The sequence below is a fragment of the Eutrigla gurnardus genome (genome assembly GCF_963514095.1).
Source record: "Eutrigla gurnardus genome assembly, chromosome: 6".
NCBI classification, from domain to species: Eukaryota; Metazoa; Chordata; class Actinopteri; order Perciformes; family Triglidae; genus Eutrigla; species Eutrigla gurnardus.
The window spans coordinates 13440621-13464488 of NC_139920.1; the positions used below are offsets into that span (position 1 = coordinate 13440621).

General features: G+C 42.4%; 2 protein-coding genes across 4 annotated transcripts; one reads left to right on the top strand and one right to left on the bottom strand.

The window, feature by feature from the left end:
- The first annotated feature begins 1521 nt into the window (after positions 1-1521).
- Positions 1522-12397, top strand: zmat3 (zinc finger, matrin-type 3). The gene is made up of 6 exons (XM_084011485.1): positions 1522-1711; positions 5831-6570; positions 6648-6788; positions 7705-7871; positions 8179-8282; positions 9773-12397. The coding sequence occupies exons 1-6, from the start codon at positions 1588-1590 to the stop codon at positions 9979-9981; spliced, it is 1485 nt and encodes a 494-aa protein (XP_083867611.1). The 5' UTR covers positions 1522-1587; the 3' UTR covers positions 9982-12397.
- Positions 12398-19304: 6907 nt separating this feature from the next.
- LOC311014978 (E3 ubiquitin-protein ligase RNF14-like) lies at positions 19305-22580 on the bottom strand. 3 transcript variants are annotated; one of them, XM_084011956.1, is made up of 7 exons: positions 22133-22580; positions 21816-21946; positions 20851-21690; positions 20382-20460; positions 20014-20217; positions 19646-19854; positions 19305-19559 (listed from the first exon to the last, which is right to left on the bottom strand). In XM_084011956.1, the coding sequence occupies exons 1-7, from the start codon at positions 22284-22286 to the stop codon at positions 19425-19427; spliced, it is 1752 nt and encodes a 583-aa protein (XP_083868082.1). In that variant the 5' UTR covers positions 22287-22580; the 3' UTR covers positions 19305-19424. The 3 variants fall into 3 exon arrangements, 2 of the variants coding, with proteins under 2 accessions (XP_083868082.1, XP_083868083.1); XM_084011957.1 differs by having other exon boundaries at positions 19307-19559; positions 19646-19818; positions 22133-22572; XR_014597310.1 differs by having other exon boundaries at positions 19420-19559; positions 19646-19840; positions 22133-22575.
- Positions 22581-23868: the final 1288 nt, after the last annotated feature.

Here is a 23868-nt window from a genome sequence, read left to right on the forward strand (position 1 = left end):
GTCAGCTGTACGTGACAGTGCCCGCTACTCCTCAGCGACAATAAATCCTCTCGTGCTGTGGGTTGTGAGTTGTTCAGTCACAGAAATATGTCCAACATGTCCAGTGAGAAGGGAGGTGGGAGCAGCTGAACCGCTGGTGGACCGGAGTGCTGCGGCACTCTGCAGCCACGCTGTTTGTCCGGGGCCCTCCTCCCTTCCTCTGACACACACACACACACACACACACACACACACACGCGCACACACACACACACACACACACACACACACACACACACACACACACACACACACACACACACAACACACACACGCACACACACACACACACACACACACACACACACACACACACACACACACACACACACACACACACTGAACCTGGGTGTGATTTAGCCCTGTGATGTATTACGTTAGTCGCCTCTGCTTCAAACCACAAAAGCATTTGTTTAATTCAGATGTTATTACAGGATCACATAATCATAACATTGTGGGCGCCACACCTACTTGCTTTAGCAAAGCAGCCCATCATTTGATGACATAAGAAGATTAGACATTATTGATCCCTGGGGAGGGAAGATATGGAAAGATAAATATGAAAATTAGATGAAATAAATACAATAAAGTAAGAGAAAGTGAAGTGTCAGGATCCTGTTGTGCAAAGACTTTTTAGTCATACTCATGTAGTTGTAGTGTATGTACTCTATATATAATGAAAAAATAATGCAATAAAATATTAAAAATATAGCGGCGACAAATAGTATATCAAATGTGGAAAAGATACACACAGTATAACAATAAAAATACCTGGATATGTATCATATAGGTTTTTTTCCCTTTCAGGGAGCTTTCAATTGATATTGTGGTTCAATTCACAATAATAGTAAGAAATATAATGCTTTAGTAAGCAATGATATGATCAAATATGTTAGTATTTACTACTTTCAAGAATAATAAGAATAATAACAACAACTTTAATAGTATTGTTGTTATTTTTCTTCTTCTTCTCCTTCTTAGTATTATTATTATTATTATTATTATTATTATTATTATTATTATTATTATATTCTAATAAGAATACTTGTTACTTACATTAAATATATTTTATTAGCCCATATATATTTAAAAAAAAAATCAAAATCTGACACCATCCTGGCTGTTTCCCCTACAGATTTGAGACTCACAAATATACAACCACAGAGGTGTAACATATTTATACACTGTGTCATGATTCCCACCCATGCAAATCAGCAGTGGTGGCATCGGAAATGGACTGTACCAAGATGGAGAGGGGCGCTGGGATACTCGGCGGGTCTTATGTCTTAATCTCTTTTAAAAAAATGTGAAGATATCTTTCTCGACGTGTGACGTGAAAGCAAAACATTGCATCGTGTGCCCGTGTCGCGCATTAAACACGAATTGCCGCCGACCGCAGCTTTCTGCATTTGGCTCTCCTCTTCCTAGCCACCCCTCCGGTGAAAGCCTCGGCGTGCGAGCGTGTGGTAGGGACCGTCATCCTGCCTGACCGCCCGTTTTTTTTTTTTTTTTTTGGAGAGAAGAAGTTGGCAAAGGGATGTGACTGCGATGATGGCGCTGCAGCTGAAGAACGGGGATGCAGCGTACTACCAGAGTGCGAACTACTGCAGAAATTACGCCTCGCCGCCTGTCAACTACGGTGACAGCAGCCATTACCTTGCCCGTTTGCCAGGTAAGGAGAGGCTTGCAAACACAGGAGCTCTCCCATGACTGTCAGCTGTCTTATGCGCTATAGTGCAGACATGGAGAAAATCTAACCAGAGTCATCTGCGGATGAGGAGGGTGGATGTTGAAAGCGGTTGCCCCGGTGCTGCTGTCATCATCATAATGTCATGTGGAGGGGCTGAACAAGCCATCCTTCCGTCTAGCTTGGAGGGATGCGATGCCAAATCTGAGGCAGATACTCGAATGGTCTTTTGCACAGTAGGAAAGCTCCAGGGTGACTCCAGGTTTGAGCTGATATCTGTATGTAATGTGAAATAGCCTGAATGCAATGTTCACTTTCACCCCTCGTGTATGGCAACCAATCAAGCGGTTGTCAGAGCGAATGCAGAGCCAGAAGCCGAGTCGCTGCTGCCTTTACTGCGTTGCTGCTTGATCTGCACAGATGATGGTGACATGTGGTAATTCACACAGCAAGTGATACTTCATTGCACCTGCACAGTCGCTGCCAACACAGGCGTCCCTGTTGGGTTTTTTAGGGACTATAGGGGCCAGCATGTGTCATCACGGTAATGAAGCCACATTGATGATCCAGATTGGGACATGTGACATGACAGTGATCAATCTATCTGGAGATATTACTGCCATTAAACCGCCCATCATCATCATGGCATGGACTGCTCGGAGTCTCAGATTGAAGTTAGCGGAAGTTATTGTGATTGAATGGAAGTCAAATATATATGAATAGTGTTGAATCATAGTTGATTGAAGTGGACATTTTTTAAATCACAATTTTGATAAACCAGCAATCATTATGTCACCACAAGTTAAAAGGCCAAACATTTGCTGGATTAAATTAATCAAATCTGAGGATGTTGTTTCCTTTTTCTGTTTTAATTACCAATTGAAAACCACTTCCTTTTCGTTTTCTGACTGTTTGTAAGCCAAAATATGCAATTTTGGATTTGTGATGGGAATTCATTAGTAGCCAAAAGCCTGTAAGGAGGAATGATAGCTTCTAATGCATAGGGACGTGTGCTTTGAATAAGTGCACCACTCACTTTATGTCGATTTTTATTGAATACATTCATATCGTTGGTGCCGCTGAGATATAAGAGTGGAAGGCTTCATTGTAATGGTACAGTAAGTAAATGACAGTAAAGTACAGTGTTGTCTTTGCTGCTTTCTGTGTCGTCCGTTGCCAAGCGAAGCAGATGAATTAAGTTCAGGAGGCATGTGCTTCTCATCGCTACATAATTGATGTGACACAAGACAGTATGGCAAGAAACTCTAGAGAAAATGAAGACATGGCCTATTTAGAGATTCTCAGCGGAGGCTATGATATTATCAGACGACAGGACAGTCGTCTTTCTTAATTGCGGTCTATTTCTAAAAGAAATGTTCAAACTTGTATCACTGAAACAATCTGACGAGTGATGAACTATAATAGCCTGCATTGCAGTTTATTTTTTCCAACTCCGGCTGAGTTTGAGAACAATTTCTACCGATCAATAGCTGCTTTCTGCTTCAGATAAACACTGAATAAGCCGGACTTTGAGTCACAAAGTTGATTGTATCCAAAAGCTCAAATGCAAAACCTTCTGCAGTCACTTCTGCAAGACGTTTTGCAGTAAAGTCCATGCTGTGAACATGCGTACGTGCTAGAGCTCTGTAGACCTTTGTGGGCCCGGATCAGAGTCAGGGACAAAAAGGGCTAAATAAAATCACAAAGCAGAGCAGTTTTCCATGAGGCAGCATCACCAGGAGTCCAAGACATGGGGAAGTATAGTGTCGGGGAAACAGTTGACAGCAACATCTTCAAGCTGTAACTGATATACAGTGAGTCACCTATTTCGTGGGAGCACAAATTACTCTCAACTGCTTAATGGATGATATCAATCAAAAAAGGGTCGGCCACTGTTTGCGCTTGTAATTGCTGCTGCTGTGAGGTTTCCGGACTGCTCTGCAGCCGACTCAATCAGGGGTGAAGGGTTGTCATGAGGCTGCTGCTGCTGATTAGGTTCACGATTATCGGCGGATCTGGATCTGGATGGTGTTACAGTGATGTTTGAGCATTGAGGAGGTGTTTAATTCAAGTAGATGTTGGTCTCATTCGCTGCAAAATGTGAATCCATCCACAATTTGTGGGATTTGGAGCCGATCCCGACTGACATTGGGCGAAGCCAGGGTACAACCTGGACAGACAGACAACCACTCACACTCACATCCACACCTTTGGGCAATTTAGAGTCATCAATTAACCTGCATGTCTTTGGACTATGAAGAAGCTGGAGAAAAGGAGAGAAAACCATCTTTGGTATTAAAGCTGTCATTGCGAGGATGTGTGTCTAACGCATCCTTTTCTTTAATTTTCTGTTAATAAAGCCTGCGGTTCTGTTCAGAGGAGCTGCTTTCCTGTCGCTGGCCAGTGACAACAGCCAAACCCAAATCGCTGTTGCAAATGAAAACGCTCTCATGAGGAGGATATGTTAAAACAACACTCACAAAGCCAATGAGGAGAGAAACGGACATTATTTTTATGCAACTGCAAAATATGACTTTATTAATGTGTAGGCAACTCCCTCTGCCCCGCTGAACCTCTTGCAGTTTACAGGATGATAGGTCAGTGCCTTGTCCAGCATACCTTTCTCCTGAGGTCAGGGGGGCCAGGTGACAGACAGGCAGCCAGACTGACTGGACGGACTGACAGCGAACAGCAGTCGGAAACACAAACACCTCGGGATGTTATTTTGAGTCCATGAATCACTGCCTTTGGGCGTCCAATTGGATTCCAGATAAAACCTTCCAGCACAGTGAGTTTTGACACAGCTGTTGGCCTATTACTGACCTGACAATATATGTGGGTACTACACACACACACACACACACACACACACACACACACACACACACACACACACTATACGAAATGAAACATTAGAGCGGCACAAACGAACACAGAGACACAAATAAGCACAGCACGTATTCCCTAATGTAATGCTCTTTATTTCTAGTTTTCTTTATACATACACACTCATGCCAACCAGGCATGTACACACACACACACACACACCACATCAGCCTATTCAAGCAGTAACACTTCAGGCTGTGATCTCTTCCGATCTCTTCCTTGAGGATTCCCGTTGCCCCCGTCTCCGTTTGTTTGTGTGCACAGGCATGTGGATGTAACGTCCCGTATGCATGACTGCAGGCGCTGCAGGCTCAGCCTAATCTTTCTGATGCCCACTGGAGTATGAAGCTCCTCTGTCCGAGAATGTGTTTCCATTCGCCCATCTCTTTACATCTCCCCTGCCTCAGGGCTCAGAGGGAAAAAATTGCTGTACATTGGTTGATGGATTTTTAAAAATCTAATTGCTTCTCAATCTCCGTTATGATGATCTGTCAATAGACAGAATCCACTTAGCACGCTAATATGATGCAAATCACATCTATATTTTTTGCCAAGGAAATTATATTTTCTTTGTTATGATGTTGGGGTACTTTAGTCAATTTCGTCAATCAATTTGGTGTAAAGATAAACAACATGATCCCAGTGTCTGTCTGGTGCCATTTATAAAGCTCTTTCTTCAAATCTGCCAGAAGAGATCATATCCACGTCAACCCAAACACATCGTATTTGATTGCAATATTTTTCCATTGGCTGTCCTACACATTTCCCTTTTTCTTTTTTTTTTACCAGATTTGGTCCACAACATTTTTGGATGAAAATATTTTTCATTGGCAGAATTAATCCTTGTATGAAGCCCAACTATTCTCCAGTGTGTTATTTGGTGCAGATCCAGATCAAGATGCAGAATAATGAGAATGAGAGTTTACAGCCATGCCAACGGCTCTGTGAGGATGTACTTTGGCACAGCGGTCCTTTGAGCTTGATAGTAGCATTGCCATGGTAACATACTCACAATGGCAATGTTAAAATGCTGTTGTTTAAAAGGTGCAATGTTGATCATTTTTTAATCACCTAATCGTGTTAGCATGCTAATATTTGCTAAATTACACTGAAGACAAAGATCAGATGAGGCTGATGAAAATGCAAGTTTTTCCTTGCAAGAAATATCTTTGATTTGTAATATCTTTGATAATGTATATGTGCCTCTGCTGTCTGCAGGCCCAGAGACCATGTTGAAGACTCCTCTGAGTCTCTTTAGCCATCCTCAGCAGCCTTTCCACCACATGGACTCTCTGCACCACCTTGGACCTCCACCAATGGCGCCTATGCAGCCTCTCGGACCACCACCCCTTACCCCCGCTCAGGCAATCGGACCCCCAACTATGGTCCCTACCCAGACATTAGGGCACCCCCACATGACTGCTACTCACTCGTTGAGACATCCTCTCATTACCCCACCACACAGCTTAGGCCCCCCTCCAATGGCCCCAGCTCAGCCACTGGGGCCTCCACCAATGGCACACACCTTGGGTCCCCCACATGTAGATCACACATCAATAGTGCCTCCTAACATGGACCTCATACAATCACTGGGGCCTCCACCTCTTAACCATGCTCAGGCACTCGTGCCCCCACCTGTAGTGACACCTGGAGCCGGCCGATTCCCCCTCCCTCCCAGACCCATGTCCTCCCCTCCTGCTCCAGGCCCAGACCCTTCACACCTGCTCCCAATGCCTCCAAGACCAGCCCTCATCCAAGCCCCGATGTCCTGCCTCATCCCTGGTCCTCTCCCAGGCCAGGCAGCCCCAGCCAGCGAGCAGCCTCAGGATGAGGGCTCTCTGCTGGGGATGGAGGAGCAGGAAGACTCTCTGGGTTTGGGGGAACTGTGTAAACCACTGTACTGTAAACTCTGCAACGTTACCCTCAACTCTGCTCAGCAGGCACAGGCTCACTACCAGGTCAGTTCAAATACCCATGTACCACACATGTAAAATAATAAGATACCTAATAACAACGTTCATATCTGTCTCTCTAGGGGAAAAACCACAGTAAAAAGTTAAGAAATTTCTATGCTGGGAGTCAACAGCCTCCAGCCATCAGGATCCCAGAAGTCCTTGAGGCTGCTGGCCAGACATCCCTCAGCTCTGGGTCAAACGACAGTGACGCAGGCAGGCAGGTCAGATCCAAACTCAGGACCAACCTACTTAATGTTACAGTTTTAGAGGATGTGGACGTACTGCTGCTGAAGTGGCCAATCTGCCGATAGAGTTTCCCTTGAGTAGGTGGTAAAGCACTGCACAGTCACCGCTCACTGCTGTAACATTTACTGTCTACACAATTTAGCTGCAGTCAAACTATTATATCTAATACATTTAATTGTAATGATACATTTTCAGACCTTATATTTTTTATGTATCAGGTGTTAATATGAAAACAATGTTAGCAGCCCCCCCTTGACTTTACAGAACATCACCAGTGTTATCAGCCCATCGTTTAGCTGCCCGACCCACAACTTTACTGTTTTCAATAACTCTCACTGCTCTCATAGTGTAGTTCATCACCAAACAGCAGAAAGACAACGTAGCTGCTGAACATTAAGCAGCTAAAAGGTCATTTTATCCTTCAGGATTTGGTTTGGACCCAAAACACAGTGTGAAACGATTGTACTTACGTTTGCCGTGCAGCCAGAAACACGACTCCATGTATGATAATGTTGCTTCGTACCTGCTGAATGTGTCAATAATCCACTGTTTGGTAACACGTTTGCAACACGTATGTTGCTGACGCACTACTGCTATTCCTGTTTCTTTCATTGTTGTTCACTTTGGTACCAGCAACTTTGTTTTATATAATCCTAACAATTACCTTGTTATTTTGCATGGCTGAAAGTTACCTAATAAGTCCTAAAGGCTGAACATTCATAGGCAACAAAACAAATAATACGACCCTTGACAAGCATGTGATTTCGATCATGATTCAACATCTTCTCATCAGTGCATATTTTACCGTTGGAAATCTTCTTCCCACCTGAAAATGTGTTTCTTCTCTTTCTCACTCCTCTCACCACGTACACTGCACTGCTTCGTGTGCAGGCGCAGTATAAAGGGGCGACCCGGGTCATCCTGGCCACAGAGAATGACTATTGTAAGCTGTGTGACGCCTCCTTCAGTTCAGTGGCAGTTGCACAGGCCCACTACCAGGGCAAGAACCACGCCAAGAAACTACGGCTCGCTGAGGCCCAACAGAACGCCAGCAACATGTAGGTTTAAGTGTAGAAACTGCAGCATATGGAGGCCTCGTGTTCATTTTGGTCTTTCTGGCAAATCTCCTGAAAGTCACATCTAAATTAAGAGCAGCTCAGCAAAACATATGTATTTAAGCAATAAAGTTATATCTTTGCTTTATACTTTATATACAAATATACTAAATACTTAACTAAAGTTAAACACATAGCTGATTTGGGCTTTGTTAATGTTAATGACCAAACCAGCCAAGCCAAATTAGCTAAAGAGATAGCAGGATAGTGTGTCTTACCCACCTTTTTACGTGATTTTGACGTGTTTCAGGGAGGGAAGCGGTGAGACAGCCCCGAGAAGAAACAGGAAAGATGGCAGTGAATACAGACTGGTGAAAAACCGCCGCAGCCCACAGCTACCTGCATCCATGCCAGGTAAAATAATAACAATGAATAAAAAGAGACACTCACTGACATGGACCTAAATATACACTTATGCTTAATTGTTAAATGGACGTTTTAAAATGTCAACAATAAAGATAAGCTAAAGTATTTGTATGTGTCAGTACAACATATTGACTCAACAGTGTGTGTGAGACGACGTCCCTTATGAGCTATACATCACGAATCAGAGCTGAACTCACCCGTTTCAATCATCATATCATCAGAAAATACGACATACCTACGCTATATATAAAGAGTTAGGTTAGAGAAGCAACCGCAAATCAACTATTCCTTTGTTCTGGTTGCTTCTTTGGATTATCTTCAAAGAGAATTTACGTCCTGTTGACACACACAGTAATCTCAATGCAATGGCATCTGCAGAATCCAGCACGTTAATACTCTGCAGCATGGTGGGCAACTGCACAACTCTTTGGCCTGTAGCTGCTCAGGATTTATTTTGTTATCTAATCCGAGCAGTCAGTTTTGAATGCCGCCACGAAGTCCATCAACCGAAGAAGCTGTAGAGGATCTGTGTGTGTGTGTGTGTGTGTGTGTGTGTGTGTGTGTGTGTGTGTGTGTGAAAACAGACACAGAGTAGATTAAACTTGCCTCTAACGTCAAACAAACTGTCTTAGAGCCGTTCTCCATGTCTCTTTCTTACTACAGACCAGAACAGTAGCACCTCAGCTCAAGATAAATCATAGAGTAGATCCAATTCCCTTCCTCTCTCTCTCTTTCATCCACACACGCCGCAGCATTGTGCTGATATAATCAGTTTTCTTGATGGACGAAATCCCAAAATAGCTGCACTCTCACCTGCGGTTGCCTTATCGCTGTCTTTTTTTATCTCTCTCTCCATCTCCTTCTCCTTTCTGCTGTGTAACACACACACACACACACACACACACACACACACACACACACACACACACACACACACACACACACACACGAGCACAACTACTTTCCAACAATCCACCTAGTTGTAATGCAGGATGACTTGCATATATTATCAGACATATCAGCTTTATATCAGGTTCTGGCTCTGTGATGCTGCACGTAGGCATGGTAGCAAGCTAAACGAAGATTGCTAATTAGAACTAAAAACGAAGCAGAGCTGAGGCTGATGGGAATGTAATTAGTATATAATTGATAATAAATTACATATTAATAGTTTGACTTGGTGGTTGCTTGAGGAAAATCATAGTTACCACAGGTTGAACCTCCAGATGTCATGTTAAACCATCCAATAGTTTTTAAGACATTTCGCTCAAAACCACAAATGTAAACCTTGTGGTCACTAGGATTCATCCTCTGGGCACCGTGGATATTTATCAAATCGTAATCCTCTACCTTAGATTTTGTCTGACCCTTTGTTCACTAAACCCTTGATGATTTTTTTGCCAGTCCATCATTGAAGTCCTTCCAGCTGTCTGGTATTAATGAACTAACTTGTGCCTCCCCTCTCGTGGTCCCTTCAGGGCCGTACTACAACCCCAGACCGAGGCAGCGCATCCCCAGAGACCTGGCCATGTGCGTGACTCCCAGTGGACAGTTCTACTGCTCCATGTGCAACTGTGGAGCCGAGCAGGAGACGGACTTCAGGCAGCATCTGGAGAGCAAGCAGCACAAAGCAAAAGTGTCAGAGTTAAGATACCGCCATGAGATGGAGAACCTCGGCTACAGCTAGGACAAACTAGAGGGGAGGGAGGGGACAGAGAGGACAGAGATGGGAGCGGGACAGAACAGACAAAGACCAAAGGGAAGGATATCAGAAAATACCCCGTGTTTTAGGGGCATGTTTAGTGAAGGGATTAGCCCAAATGGCCTCAAGATTTTGTTGCAATTAATTTCATGTTCACTCAAATCCTCATATTTGATGTAATGCTCCACCATATGAAGCTTTAATTGGATTTGATGGATTTATTTGATCTGGGTAGTTCTCTTGAAATTCAGTCTATTGAAGGAATTGAAAACAATGAATGGTGACGTAAAAGAAAAGGGAATAAAATCAGATCACATTTTGTCCCTAAACCTTTTTTATATTTACTGTCTCTGGTCAACCTTCTTCAGACTCAGGGTACAGGCAAATGCAAATGAATTGCAAGTCAATCTTGAGCTTGTTCAGGCCACAGAGTGGGAAAGACGAGGACATGCTAGAGGTTCGAGCATAACGAGAGAACGCAAAATGGCGAAAATAATAGAATAACTGGTGGGTCGAAGTAAAAGAAAGAATAGATGAAAACACTTGAGGTCAGAGTAAGTCTTATCCTAATAACCACTAAGGACAATGTTTGAGTCTTCGTTCAATTCTTGAGTGTTTCAGACCTACAGGTATTTTTATTAAAGGCCCTACAGCTGGGGCCACTTAGTGACCACAGATTAAACATCTTTATAACCTAACACAGGTAATATACAATACAAGGCACTATTTGTTCATTTAAAAAAAAGCACAACGAACACCATCGTCTGGTAGAAACAGTGTTACTTGACTCTGTTAGCCTGTTAGCAGTCCGCCGGTGTGTATGAGGCCGAAGGCCTTGTTTGTGCCTTTAGTGATAATTAGGCTAAAGAGAAACCTTTGGCTAGCCATTTTGACATAGTAGTTGAATATGGTTTTATATACTGTGTGTCATCTCTTCTCTTAAATCCACATAATTATTGTGTAAATATTCTCAAACTACACTATAGATGTATAGGATAATATACATGAATACTATCGATTCTTTGGTTAATGGTAACCTAGCGTATTATTGTAAATAATATTTAATAATGATCAGGAATCTTGTACAAAGAGTGCGCTGACTGAATGTCTACCCATCAGCACCGTATGTTTGTGTGTGGATCTTACTGTCGGCCCTCTCTACCGCTTTGGGCCGTGCCGTTGTTCATCGGTAAAGTAACTCTGGTTCCATCCGTCTAGTTGAAAGCTGCGAGTCTCACCATTTTGTCTCTGAAGGTTCCTTTGAGGCAGGAGGGTACAAGCTGAATCTATGTCTCCACAACACAGGCCGGCTGAGCCGTGATGAGAGGAAATGTAGCCGAAAGCATCCAACTCCAAACTTCTAATTTGTTTCCCGGTTGTAAGACATATCTTTTAATTATCGCAATCAAGCTCGATTCCCACAGGAGACATAACCAGGTTTTACTGCAGTGTGAAACCGATGCAGAGGAGTGACGCAGAGTTTGTCTAGATTTACAGGTTTTATTCTTTTACCTTCTTTGACCCTGGTCCAGCTGTTTTTCAGTGTTAACCCCCTCCTGAAAAGATCAGTTATATAATCAGAATGTAATTAGATTTTCTGTTTATTTGATTATCTGTTCCAGTTCAGTGGCGCTGAGTTGAACTCACAAGGCATTTGGAGTTATACAGCCATAATGACTGAGGAAGAATTCTAAATGTTTTTTTTGTTTTTTGAAACATGACTTTATTCTATTTATGCCTCAAAAGTAATTTTATGTAGCATTTTTTAAAATAAAAATCAAGGTTTTCCATTGAGGTTTTTCAGATATAAACATGTTTCACCAAGTATGACCTGTAGCCCAACACACACTCAGTCAAAGGCCTGATCAAGTCACATCATCCGTAGCAGCATCCTGGTTCAGTTAGCCGTGGTGAGAGGCGGGCAGCTGTTTTACACCTTTTATTCTCCAGAGCACAAACACACACCTGATCACTCACATGAGGACACTCAGGAGGAAAGCACTGTGAGGACAGAGTACTGTGGTATTTAAAACAGAACATAGAAAACAAAACGCTAGGCTGTTTTATTATCCCATTGTGCTGCAGGGTTTCATCAAAAAGAGGAACAAAGGCGCTGATGAAAGCAGGGCTGTAATGAAGCTGTGGGTGAGACACAGCTAGTCGGGGAGTTATTTGGATTAGACCGAGTTGCAGTCTGTTAATAGCCCTCCTCCTCCGTCTCCCCATAGAAATACCACGCTTTCTCTTACATGAAAGAATGGTCACAATACCTGTAAGTATGTGTCAGGCTCACGCGCCAATGCAGCTACTGAACACCTTCAGCAAATGCATGAAATAATAAGCCACAAAGGAATGGAGGAAATGAGGAGATTGTAGGAAAGTATTGCCTAAAGAACCTTTAAGAGAAGGGAAACCTCTTTTGTTTCTGTTCAGTCACCTATTTGGACTTGCTCAGGCCACTTTAAAATGTCAAGATATATATAATATAGGTTTACATGCATGCTGATTGGATTTTGTAATTTGATCAATTTGATTAACAGCTCCTGTCTTGTAGGTTTTGTGCAGTGTCAAAACCAAGTTTAAGACAATTAATTTATATTAAATGTATGTCCCTACATACAGTTCTGCTTAATCAAATGATAAAAAATCTTTTTTTTACCCTTTTAAGATTTTTTGTGACATTTTTCGGCTTTATTGGATAGACGATATAGAAAAGCAGGGAGGGGTATGACATGCAACAAAGCTCCATGGCTCCACCCTAACCATGAGGTATCATTCCAGCATATCAGTGGTTGGTTTCTGGCAAATAATTAAGCTCATTAATTAGCTACCATGTATAGTCTGCTGAATGCACGGTGCTTAATGGGAACTTGGAGGTGACAGGATACATACATGAGCGACGGGGTGGAGGGCGGTGGGGTCAGTAGAGACCCAACAGCAGATTTCTGCTCTGGGGTCCCTTAAAAGGTTAATTCATCCATCAGTTCAGGTTTTAATTCCATGCACCTGAAATCCAGGATTACACTGTCCAGTATTTCAGAATCCAAATACATAAATAAATGGCATTTTCTTCTGCTGTTTGGGATGCTTTTACAAGTATCACAGTATGGTTGTATATAGAAAAGATCACCACTGTATTATTGCACTGAAGGAAGCCATAAGAATCCATACAAAAAGGCTTAAATTACAGGTAATTATGACAATTACCATTTCATCCAAGGCCTCTTTGTTTGTCGTTTCAAAGAGTTACAAAGGGAACGACTCAAAAAGCATCAATCTAATAAAATGTTCACGAGATTAAAAAAAATCGCAAAACCCAGAGTATCTAATTGAAATGAAATGAAATAGCCTGAAGTAACATGCCATTCCTAGTTAATGGGCTAAATCATGTCAAACCACCGTGCTCCTTTTATACAGGACTGATGCCTTTCTGCATTTAAAGATCTTCATTCAAGAAACCACTGTGGTAAATAAGAGCATCAACATACGGCCGTACGGCAGTCTGCACTTCTGTTTGCCACGTGTTCACCGATGGATTAGATTGCATCGATGCTCCTGGAAAGACTTTAATATGCTGAATTAGTGCAGATACCCGGGGTGCCGTTTCTGTTTGTTTTGTTCTAATAACTGTGTTTAATTGTTAGAGAACTGCAGCAGCTGGCTACCACATTAATAACGATTCACTGTTATTAACCAACACTGTTGTCTGAACGTTGTGTTTCAGCGCCACAACTTCGGTTGAACGGTTCTTCGTTGTAAATGACAGAGAAGCGTCACTAACCGCACCATATAGGTTGCATCTGGTTTATTTTGTGCATGTGTGAAGTCAAACTTAATAACTGTAGAGTGATGTTTCTACTAGTGAGAGAAAATGTGATTTTTTTCTTGAGGTCTACATGACTGGATGGTTGGAAATGTCTGTATGTTGTGATGAATCTACAAAAGGGGCATTGGAAAGAAACATGATTTTGCACTGAATATCAGAAGTATAAAGACGTATTCTACCATATGTTGTTAAGGTCAAGTGAAGAGTTTGCTACCATTGTCACTATTTGCCTCTCAGTCGTTTGTATCCTAATGTTTACAAGGTGAGAAGTTGAAGCTGATATGGATGTGTATCATATTATCTGTGTGTTTATCCACGTGTTGCACTGCTGGACTGATAGGACCAGGGCAGATGGGCAACGGTGATTTTCTTGCCCTGAGTTAGGGATTGATAAAGATTGATACCACGCTCATGTCTGTTTTTTTTTTTTTATCTAAGCGTAAAGGCTGGAAACAGAGAGGAAATGACAAAAAGACATCTGCAAACCAACACCTCTAAAGCTTACTAGTCAACACCGTTCTCATTTCTTTGTGCTCTCACTCTTGTACTTTGGGCTTTCAGAAGGAGTGCAACAAGACTATGGGGAGTCAGTGTTCACAGTTATGGTGCGCAACTCCCCGTAACACCACAAATGTTTGACCGCGGCGGTTCATTCTTGACCTTGGGATAGCTGTGATGAGCTTTCAGCCAGAAGCTTGAAAAGAAAAGTAAGTGAACCTGGAGTTTTCTTTTGTCACAGACGTGTGCTTCCAAGGTCAAGAATAAACCTCTTCTTCAAGCATTGGACCGAGATGGACATTAGGTTGTTAGTGTTGAAGAAACCTTTGGAAAGAAGAAGGCTTTGGGATAGGGAGCAAAGCTTCTGGAATATAATCAAGCCGACCTGGATTGAAGAACTTTCATCACAAATCACAGTCATTTTTACATTTCTGTTACAGCTACATAAAACATGCTTTTCCCCCATTGTTTCCAGTCTTTATGCTAAACTAAGCTAATCACCTCCTGGCTCCAGACATGAGAGTGGTATCGAGCTCCTCCTCTATCTCTCGGCCAGAAAGAGAACAGAATAATTCCCAAAATATCACACTGCGTATCTGTTACTCCATCACAGCACAGGTGATGCTTGCCTCACATGGAAGCCCATCTATCCTGGTCTACAGACTGAGTCAGCCTTTTACTCTTGACAGAATTCAGGACCCCTCACCTCCATTTACTGTCAGGGCTCCCAAAACCTCCTAGCAGCGCCCCCTGCAGGACAGTATACACTCGCGTACACTCTGTGAAAACCTCAGCACACTTTCAGTGCCTCTGAACAATGTTGCCAATATACCACTGACTGGATGGATGCCTGGACGATACAGTACATATATATATATATATATATATATATATATATATATATATATACACATACAGTATATACACTGATTTCTGAGGCTGTGTGTGTGTGTGTGTATTTTCTGACAGATGAATAAACGTGCAGATGATAATAATAACCAAGCTGGGCTGATGATCATTAAAGTGAATGTGTGTCTCATGTGTTCTCTTCCACGGTGCAGCTCATACCGCTCCGGGGGAAATAACCGCTTTGTCTGCTGATGCCGTCTCCTCCCTGTGAGCCAATCACAGCGAGGAGACGCTCTCCATAGCCTAGTTTCCACCGCACTGATAGCCTGGTCTTACTCGCTATGTTACTTCTGCTAAGGAAGCTATCCTTGTGCCCCTGGTAGTTGGTTTGCTCGCCTATCAGCAGGATATCTAACAAACCTTATGAGCCTGAAATGTGGCCTCAGGTTTAAGTTGGGATTTCTGCCATTTGACGGTCCTTTCCTTTTTGCAAATCAGTGCTTCAAATGAGATTGCACTCACCAGTATGGGTGCTTACACATGTGAAGATGTCTGTCAAGCTTCTGGGATTTTTGCACTTTGATATTAACTAGTGCAACACCAGCTCAAAACATGCCCGTTGAGATCAGGCTGCTTGGCCTCTGGTGTTTCTGCTTGCAGCTTTCTTGAGAACCGCTGATAAAAGCAACTTCTTCATCAGGTTCTGAGCAAAACACCCATCATGACATACTGCGTTCCTCACGATCAGAAGCATCAGTGAAACACGAAGGGCCAGACTTCACCACTCGATACGGCAAGGTAGACAACTAAAAGGGCACCAAGCATGGGGCATACAAGATTTGTAATGTTTGGATTGAAACTAACTCATTGTAGCCATGAAACCAATTACAAATGGCCCCCAAAGCGTGTGAAATATACTGTAGTATACTCTGTAGTTCTACTTCAGAGGAATACATTGGAGTACTACTTTTACCTGTCAGAGAAATGTTACTGGTTACATTGCCGATTCAGATTTGACTCACAAAATCTAACATTAAAGGAGTCATCACCTGGTTTTATACGTATCCAGCCCCCCTTGGATCGCTTTGGATCAATTCGTAAAACTTATTAGAAAAAAAAAAAAAAATTTTAATCAAACATTGAGCTTGTTCTGACCCTTTTTCGTACCGCGATTTTATCACGCGAGATTACGCGCGAGGTTTTGACTGGTCCGGATGTGCATTGTATAATATGTAATGAGGCGCGCGTTGATTCGCCGCAGGAAGGACAGAGCTGGGGGGGCTTGCCTGCATGCAGACTCCAAAACATAATGGCGGCGCTTCGGCGATTTCAGGTAGCGGACGGGGCGGGGTTGGGTGGTGAAAGAGGGGTGGGCTTATGCAAGTAGCCGCCACGGTGACGTCACCGAAGGCGCAGAATCAAAATCTCGTGCTTTAGGAATGCACACCCTTGTGTGCTATTCCTGTTCGGAAAAAGAGCAGAAGCGAAAAAACGGCGCCACTTTCAAACTCCAGCCTTTCAGGCAAGTTTCAACTGAGGTCAAACACAGATATGCATGTTTTAACAAGAGAAATTGCGATTTCCAGGTGATGACTCCTTTAACAATTCAAATATGATGCATAATTATTCATTAAATTACCCAGCAATACCATCATTCCCAGTTAAAGAAAGTGTGAAAAGTAAAGCAAGGCCGTATTTGTCTGAGCCCCCAAATCACTAAATCCACCCCTGAAAAAGAGACAATGCTTTATAGTTCAATAAAATAACTCTTCTGCACAATTCATCATTATACATACATTATATTCCCATTTCTCATGCTCATTTCTTTGTTGTGTTTTGTTTGCATTTGTCATTGAAGTCAGAAAGACTCAATTAGCTTTTGCCTTCAACAGACAGTCCACTCCTTCATTTAGACATTATGAATCACATATGAACTCTTCCTATTGATCCCTTTGGAAAAATGTGGCAATTGTTTCTCAGCAGAAATCTTTCATAAACTATTCAACAAAATCAATATCTGAACCAATTTACAGAAAATAGTCCATGCGGTCGCTCAACCAGAGGCTACTGTGTTTTACCGTTCATCTATAAGAAGGGAAGTTGCCTACATTGAGTTTATATAAGCGAGGAGTTTGGAGAGGGAAACATCATCTCACCTGCTGTTTGTCAGCACAGGTGGACCTCATAGCATTAGCAAGGGCACTGGAAGCAGCTGAATGAAATTCAGACGTATTGGTTTTTTTTATATGAATACAGGGTATATATTAAGAAAAAAAGACAACAATAATAATACGTTGATAAACCACAACACATAATATGAACTTTGTGAGAAGAACAACAAGCCTCAAGTGGAATGGCAACTTGATCTTAAATCATTCCAGTATTATAATGAGCCTCATATCTTATATTTGTATTTGTCAATTAAAGTGAGCAACAGCTTTCATATGTTCTTCCCTTTGCAGCAATAAAAAATGACTAAAAGGTCTCCCAAGGTTGTAAAACCAGAAAGCAGTTGTTAAATGACACGTAAAAATGACGCGTAAAAATGTGAGAAAAGGTCTTTCTGGAGTCAAATCTCATTGTAAAGGTGTCATATATTATGTTTTTTTTTGCATGAGCAATAAATCAATTCAACATTTCATGAAAACCCAATTAGTGCTGCACTGCTTTGGGTTTGTGGATGTTGCCTGTGACCGCCCCAATCAGTGACTGCACTGCAGGCGATGGACTTTCATGTGTGATCATGTTAAACTGCAGTCACACCTGCAGCGTTTTGTAGTTTGTAGTTTAATTTGGATTAAAAAGGTCTACAATCCCATGTTAATGGTTTTGTTTTGTAGCCCTTTCTATTTTCTAAGGGTGTTACAACTGATGTGCTCACTTCCCTGATATTGCTCTCTTCTTTCTTTTAGATCTCATAGGTACCATAAAAAAGAGGCTTGACACCTCGGCTAAAAGATTTCCCTGCAGTCTTTGCAACTACCTGTCTATGAGTGTGTATAATAACGAACCTTGCGATACTAAGCCCAAACGTTAATGACACTAAATTTGCTTAAAAAGGGTTAGATAGATACTTTATTGATCCCCAGGGGAACGTTTGCATAACACAGCAGCAGTGCATGAATCTGGTACACAGAATAATGAAAATCAAATGTCAAAAAGGAACAAAGACTCCCTTTTAAGCATGTGCATGCATACAAGTGTGCAAACTGCAATAGTGCAAGGAGAACTGTGTGGCTCTTGACAGGCACCCTTTATTGAAGGTATACTTTTATTACATTGCACTTTTGTCCCTTAGTTTCATACCATAGCAGTAAAGTTTGTGCACAGCTCAAACTGTTGGAGAACAATTATTTAGATGCTGTAAGATAAAAAACACTTTCTGAGAATACAACTGCCTTTACATTACAGGAAGTGCAATGGCTTTAAAAAGTGACTTTAGTTTCTGCAGCTGCAACAATTATTTGCTTAATCATAGTTGATTCACAGAATTTTTTTTTTACTATAGAATAAATTATTAAGTAATTTTTCAAGCAGAACTTTAAATGTGAATATCTGCTTGTTTTCTTGGTATGACAGTAAATAAAATATGTTGAGCTTTGGACTGTTGTCCAGACAAAATAAGACATTTGAAGTTGTCACCACAGGCTCTGAGAACTTGAGCCTCATGATTTTTTACTTTTTGCTAAGTTTATAAAACAAGAAATCAAAGCAATGATTGGCAATAGCGGTACAATAATCAGAACTGGGGAGGAAGTGTGGCTTTGATATTCGGTTAAAAAAAGGAACACTGAGTTCACCTTGATCTACATGAGTGTTCCCAAACGGTTTCGACATTCTTGTTATTTAGCGCCCTCTACTGGACATGACACAGTAAGACACATGGTTGAATTATGTAAATGACCGTTAAGCTTCAGTAGAAATTACTGATATTAAGATGTTAAATATTTAGTTATGTATTATTATAGTATTTGTAACGTTAGTAGGGTGAGCTGGAGTTGAGTGTCAGTAAAATGACTTAATAATTACATACAGCAATATTGTATATTTAAACAATAATATTTTTAAGCTGTAGTATTGCTACCTTTACTTTAGTAAAACATGTGAGTATTTCTTCCGCCACTGACGGATTCAAACTGTGTTGAGATGATAAATATTTTTGCATTGTTGGGTATTTGTTAAAAGCACACGGCACACCAACGTTTGTTTACTTCGCTCCCTGCATAGCTGGAGGGCGTAGGCTGGTGTTGAAGGACTAGGACCAGTTATATTGGTAGAGAGGGCAGGCATTGTCATTAAAGTGGTTATATGTTTTCAATCGGGTGAGGCAGACCCAGCAGAACGGCTGTCTGCACTGACAGCACGTCATCAAGTTACATCCTCCGTCCTTCTACAACACAGAACACAAAGTATGCATTAGCAAAGACACAGGCAGAACTTTGTAATGTGTCTGTAAAGGTTATAATAACTGTATACCTGTATTTGCCGGAAGCAGTGAGGACAGTTTTTGGTATTGAAGACCATCCAGTCCTCACTCAGACACTCCACCACATTGCCCCGCAAAATAGTGCGTCCGTATCTGCCCTCCAGGAGGCGCTGCCTCTGCTTGCTGCCACTGGCATAGTCGTCCCACAGAGCCCTCAACCCCTCTGAGACACACACAGAGCACTGCTTCAGATACACATCTGCATCCACAGAAACCAGTGGTAAGCACATTTACTACCAACTGATTGAAATACAAATTTGAGGTAAATCTACATACATACATAGACACACACACACACACACACACACACACACACACACACACACACACACACACACACACACACACGCTGGTGTACCTTGTGACTGTGGCAGGTCTACATTGGCTCCCTGTGCTTGCTGCATTTCCGTGGTGCTCTTTACCCGACAGTGATCTGTTCCATGGTAGGTCTTCCTGCAGGTGACACAGAAGGCAAAGCCGCACACAGAGCACAGAGCCGCCGTGCTGGATTTCTCCACAATGACGGCCGAACCACAGGAAGGCCGAGCACAGTACACCACATCTACGAGGAGGGGAGGAAACCCATATGAGAAGAGACTCCCCCATGAACCCAATGTAAAATTAAATACGTTTTTTAACAAGAACGTGCTAAAAAATATGTATCCCTGGTCGTTGTGATGTAAAAAGGCTGTGAATATGTCTAACAAAAATATAAGGGAGACACACCAGCCATGCAGTCCAGAGTAGACTGTAGCAGGAGGCGATCATAGCGGCTGAACAGCTGCTCCCCTACCAGACGCTTCACCTACCAAGCAGGGAAGGCAAAATGAGTGATGCAAGATTACAGATTAAAAATAATGATACAAAACTTGTCATATTACAACATATGTATTCATGGAAATATCCAACAAAGTATCTAAAATGGGCTTCAGCTCAAACACCAGCAGCATTAAAAGACATTTACATGTCGCATGCATCAATAATATCATGATTATGATGTTTATAAGTACATTGAAGTAATACTTTGGTACTCTGAATATTTGAATGCTAGCCTTTTCAAATTTCAAATTGTGGTTTTGCTACTTTCACTTTTTTTTTTATTTACACATTTCAGCATCCTTGCCATTTATCCTAAAGCCTCAAGGTACAAGAAAGAGCTTCCAAAAGAAGCCGTGTTTAGCAGAGGGAACCATACCTGTGCAGGTGTAGGGGTGGCAGAGCAGTCCGCCTCAGGGCAGGTGACACCCTTGACGTTCCCTTCCTTTATTTGGAGCTTGCAGAACTTGCCGAGACAGGCCTGGCAGAAGACGTGGCCACACTCAGGCAACTGGACACATTCTGACCCGAGCCAGCCCACAAAACACACACCGCAGTCAAACACCGTGGTCGCAAACATTTTCTGTCTCTGAGCTGCATCATAGATCAAAAGCTGGGAAAGGAGGGTTTGTGAGGGCGTAAGGGAAAGACCAGAGAGCCTTTGGGATTCACTGGAGTGGATCGGCAGAGAAGCAGCTCCTTGTTCACTTTGATCCAGTGGGTCCGAGGAACTAGAGGGACGCATTAATGAGGCTGAAACATCCCCTTTATTTAAGAAATCATCCTGGCCACGATGATCGGATGCTGCAGATGGAAGATGCTTCGGTTTGCCTGCCACTGAGGACAGATCATTCTGGTTGTCGGCCTTAAGCTGTGAGGATTGGAGGGTCTCCATCACATCTGAGGTTTGTGCAATTTGGTTTGAATCAGCTCCCCGGGGGTCTGTGTTGCTCCAGCCTGAGGTTGTAGGATCTGGTTGACACGGATCTATGACATTATCTGTGGGTCCTGGCGTTGGAGCGGGCTGATTGTTCGTTGGACCTGAGAGTGCATTATTGAAAGAGTTCTGGCCATCGTGCTGGGTGTTGAGCTCCAGTAGAGTATGGATGTCCAGAAATCTGAGGGCATCTTCTTTCAGAAACTGTACCCAGGAGAAGAGCACCACAGCGCCCCCGGTGGCCTGGTAGAGATCAGTGAGCTGGGCACCCAGTGCAGAGAGCTGTGGGAGGTGTGAGCAAATAGACTGATGTAATCTTTATTGGCCGACTGCAATCTGACCTCTTTGTCACTCTGGCTGGTTGTAAATGTAAAGGGAAATGGTTGGAGTTACCCACCACTGATTACCTGTGTGTTCGTCAGCCAGCTGCAGGTGAGGCTGAAGGAGGGAGGAGAGGAGGATGGGTAATCTTCGGGGAGTTCAAAGGTCAGACGCAGAGGTGGAAGGAATGACATCTCATACTGCCTCAGTGATTGACCTGAGGGAAAAAAACATTCAATAAAACAAATCTCATGCATTTACACAGCCTGGCGTGGACACTGAAGTTATCCAGACACTTTATTTCACTTCATTTTCAAAATGCTTGTTTTTATCATAACAATAATTCCCATGCACAGCATATACTCTGTTCATGTCAATAACAACACAATGCTTCTTTATTTACCTTCTCTCAGGGCCACTGTGAAGCCTGCAGGCAGCTCAACAGATACTCGGATTTCTCCGGCAGATCTCGACTCATCCCGGACGAACTCCCCCGAATCAAAGATGCTGTGGAGGGCGAGCAGCTCGTCGTCCTGCTCCTCCGTGTCCGCGTCCATCGCTCCGCTCCCGGCAGCCTTCACTTCCTCCTCGCGCTGTTTGAGAAGCTGCTCGTTAAAAGACTTTGAGGTCGCTAAAATCCCCGCAGGAGTTTAGAAAGCAGGCGTCTCGAGTTGTAGTCTTCTCGGTGTCTCTTTAAACATTCGTTGATAGTCTTTCGTGTAATGTTTAAATTGTTCAACGACCGTATGTATTGTAATACGCCCGCCCCGCCGCCGAGTCGTCGGTGTATGACGCAAGACCAACAGACCGACATTGGGTTACTTACGGTCATCACATGAAACACGCCTTTCTCTGCACAAACAACCATTAGGAGGTTGTTTCCAAGATTTGGGTAAGACATTCAAACTAAAATAAAAGCTTTTGTTGTTGTTTGTGTATTTAATACATTTTCCAGATAAAACGCAGTGCTATTGTTGTTAAATGTAGAGCGCTATAAAAAGTGGTGGAATATCGCTACTAATTCATACTTTTTACAGAATAAAATAACATACCTTTTAATCTATTTTCATTTGACAGTTTTACTTGTTACTTTTCTGATTAAAACGGTACTTGATAAAAAAGCACAATGCTTCATGAACCCTTGAGGCTTTTTATTATTATTTTTACGAGCCCCTCTATTGCAAGGTGTATAGAATAGGATATATGCATATATGCCTACACTCTATCCTTGGGACCTATTGGTCCCATTGACTCCCATTATAACCACATATCTTTTATATACTGTAATCCTGACATTTTATGTTTTTCCCATGAATACCTAATAAATGTAAGCCTCTACATCTTCCCTAAAATACAGGGAAAACAGTTTTAAGGTGTGATGACCCCCATAGTTTGCAGCCTTGTCTGGCTGGTAATTTCTCCATCAGAAATGACAGCCATGAAGAGAAGCTTGAAACCAGAGGAGGTTCTTGCTGCAGTCTTGCAGTCGTCTGAGGAGAGTGAGTGTACTGAGGAGGAGGTTATCAGCAGTGAGGATTCATCTCAGAGACAGGAGGGATCAGGGGAGGAATTCCGGATCACCTCACAGTGATTTGTGGTCTATGTCTTAATTTGTGAACACAATAATAAATAACCTCATCCCAAATATACCACGTTGCACCTAATTTTTGGAAAATATTGCATATTTTATGCAATATTTTACATCCCATGCAACTTGGTTTCAGAGAAAACCAGTCAACGGAAACTGCATGTTGCTATTTCCTTAGGGTCATCAAGGCTAGTCTGGATAAAGGAGGTGTGGTAGGGTTTGTTTTCTTGGATCTTCGTAAGGCATTTGACACCCTCAATCACTCTGAGCTACTCTCGAAATTATGTAATTTTAAATTGTCAGTAAAAGTGCTTAACTGGATACAGTTGTATCTGGCTGACCGTTCTCAGTGTGTCAGGATTAAGGATAAAACTTCTCCTCTGAGGCCCTGCACAACAGGTGTGCCACAAGGGCCGATCCTAGGCCCAATATTGTTTAGTACAAACATCAATGACCTTCTTGTCGTCTATGATGGTGTTGGGATCGTGTTATATGCGGATGATACGGTTTTGTACACACGGGATAGATGCAGATGTAGTTGCGGCCAAATT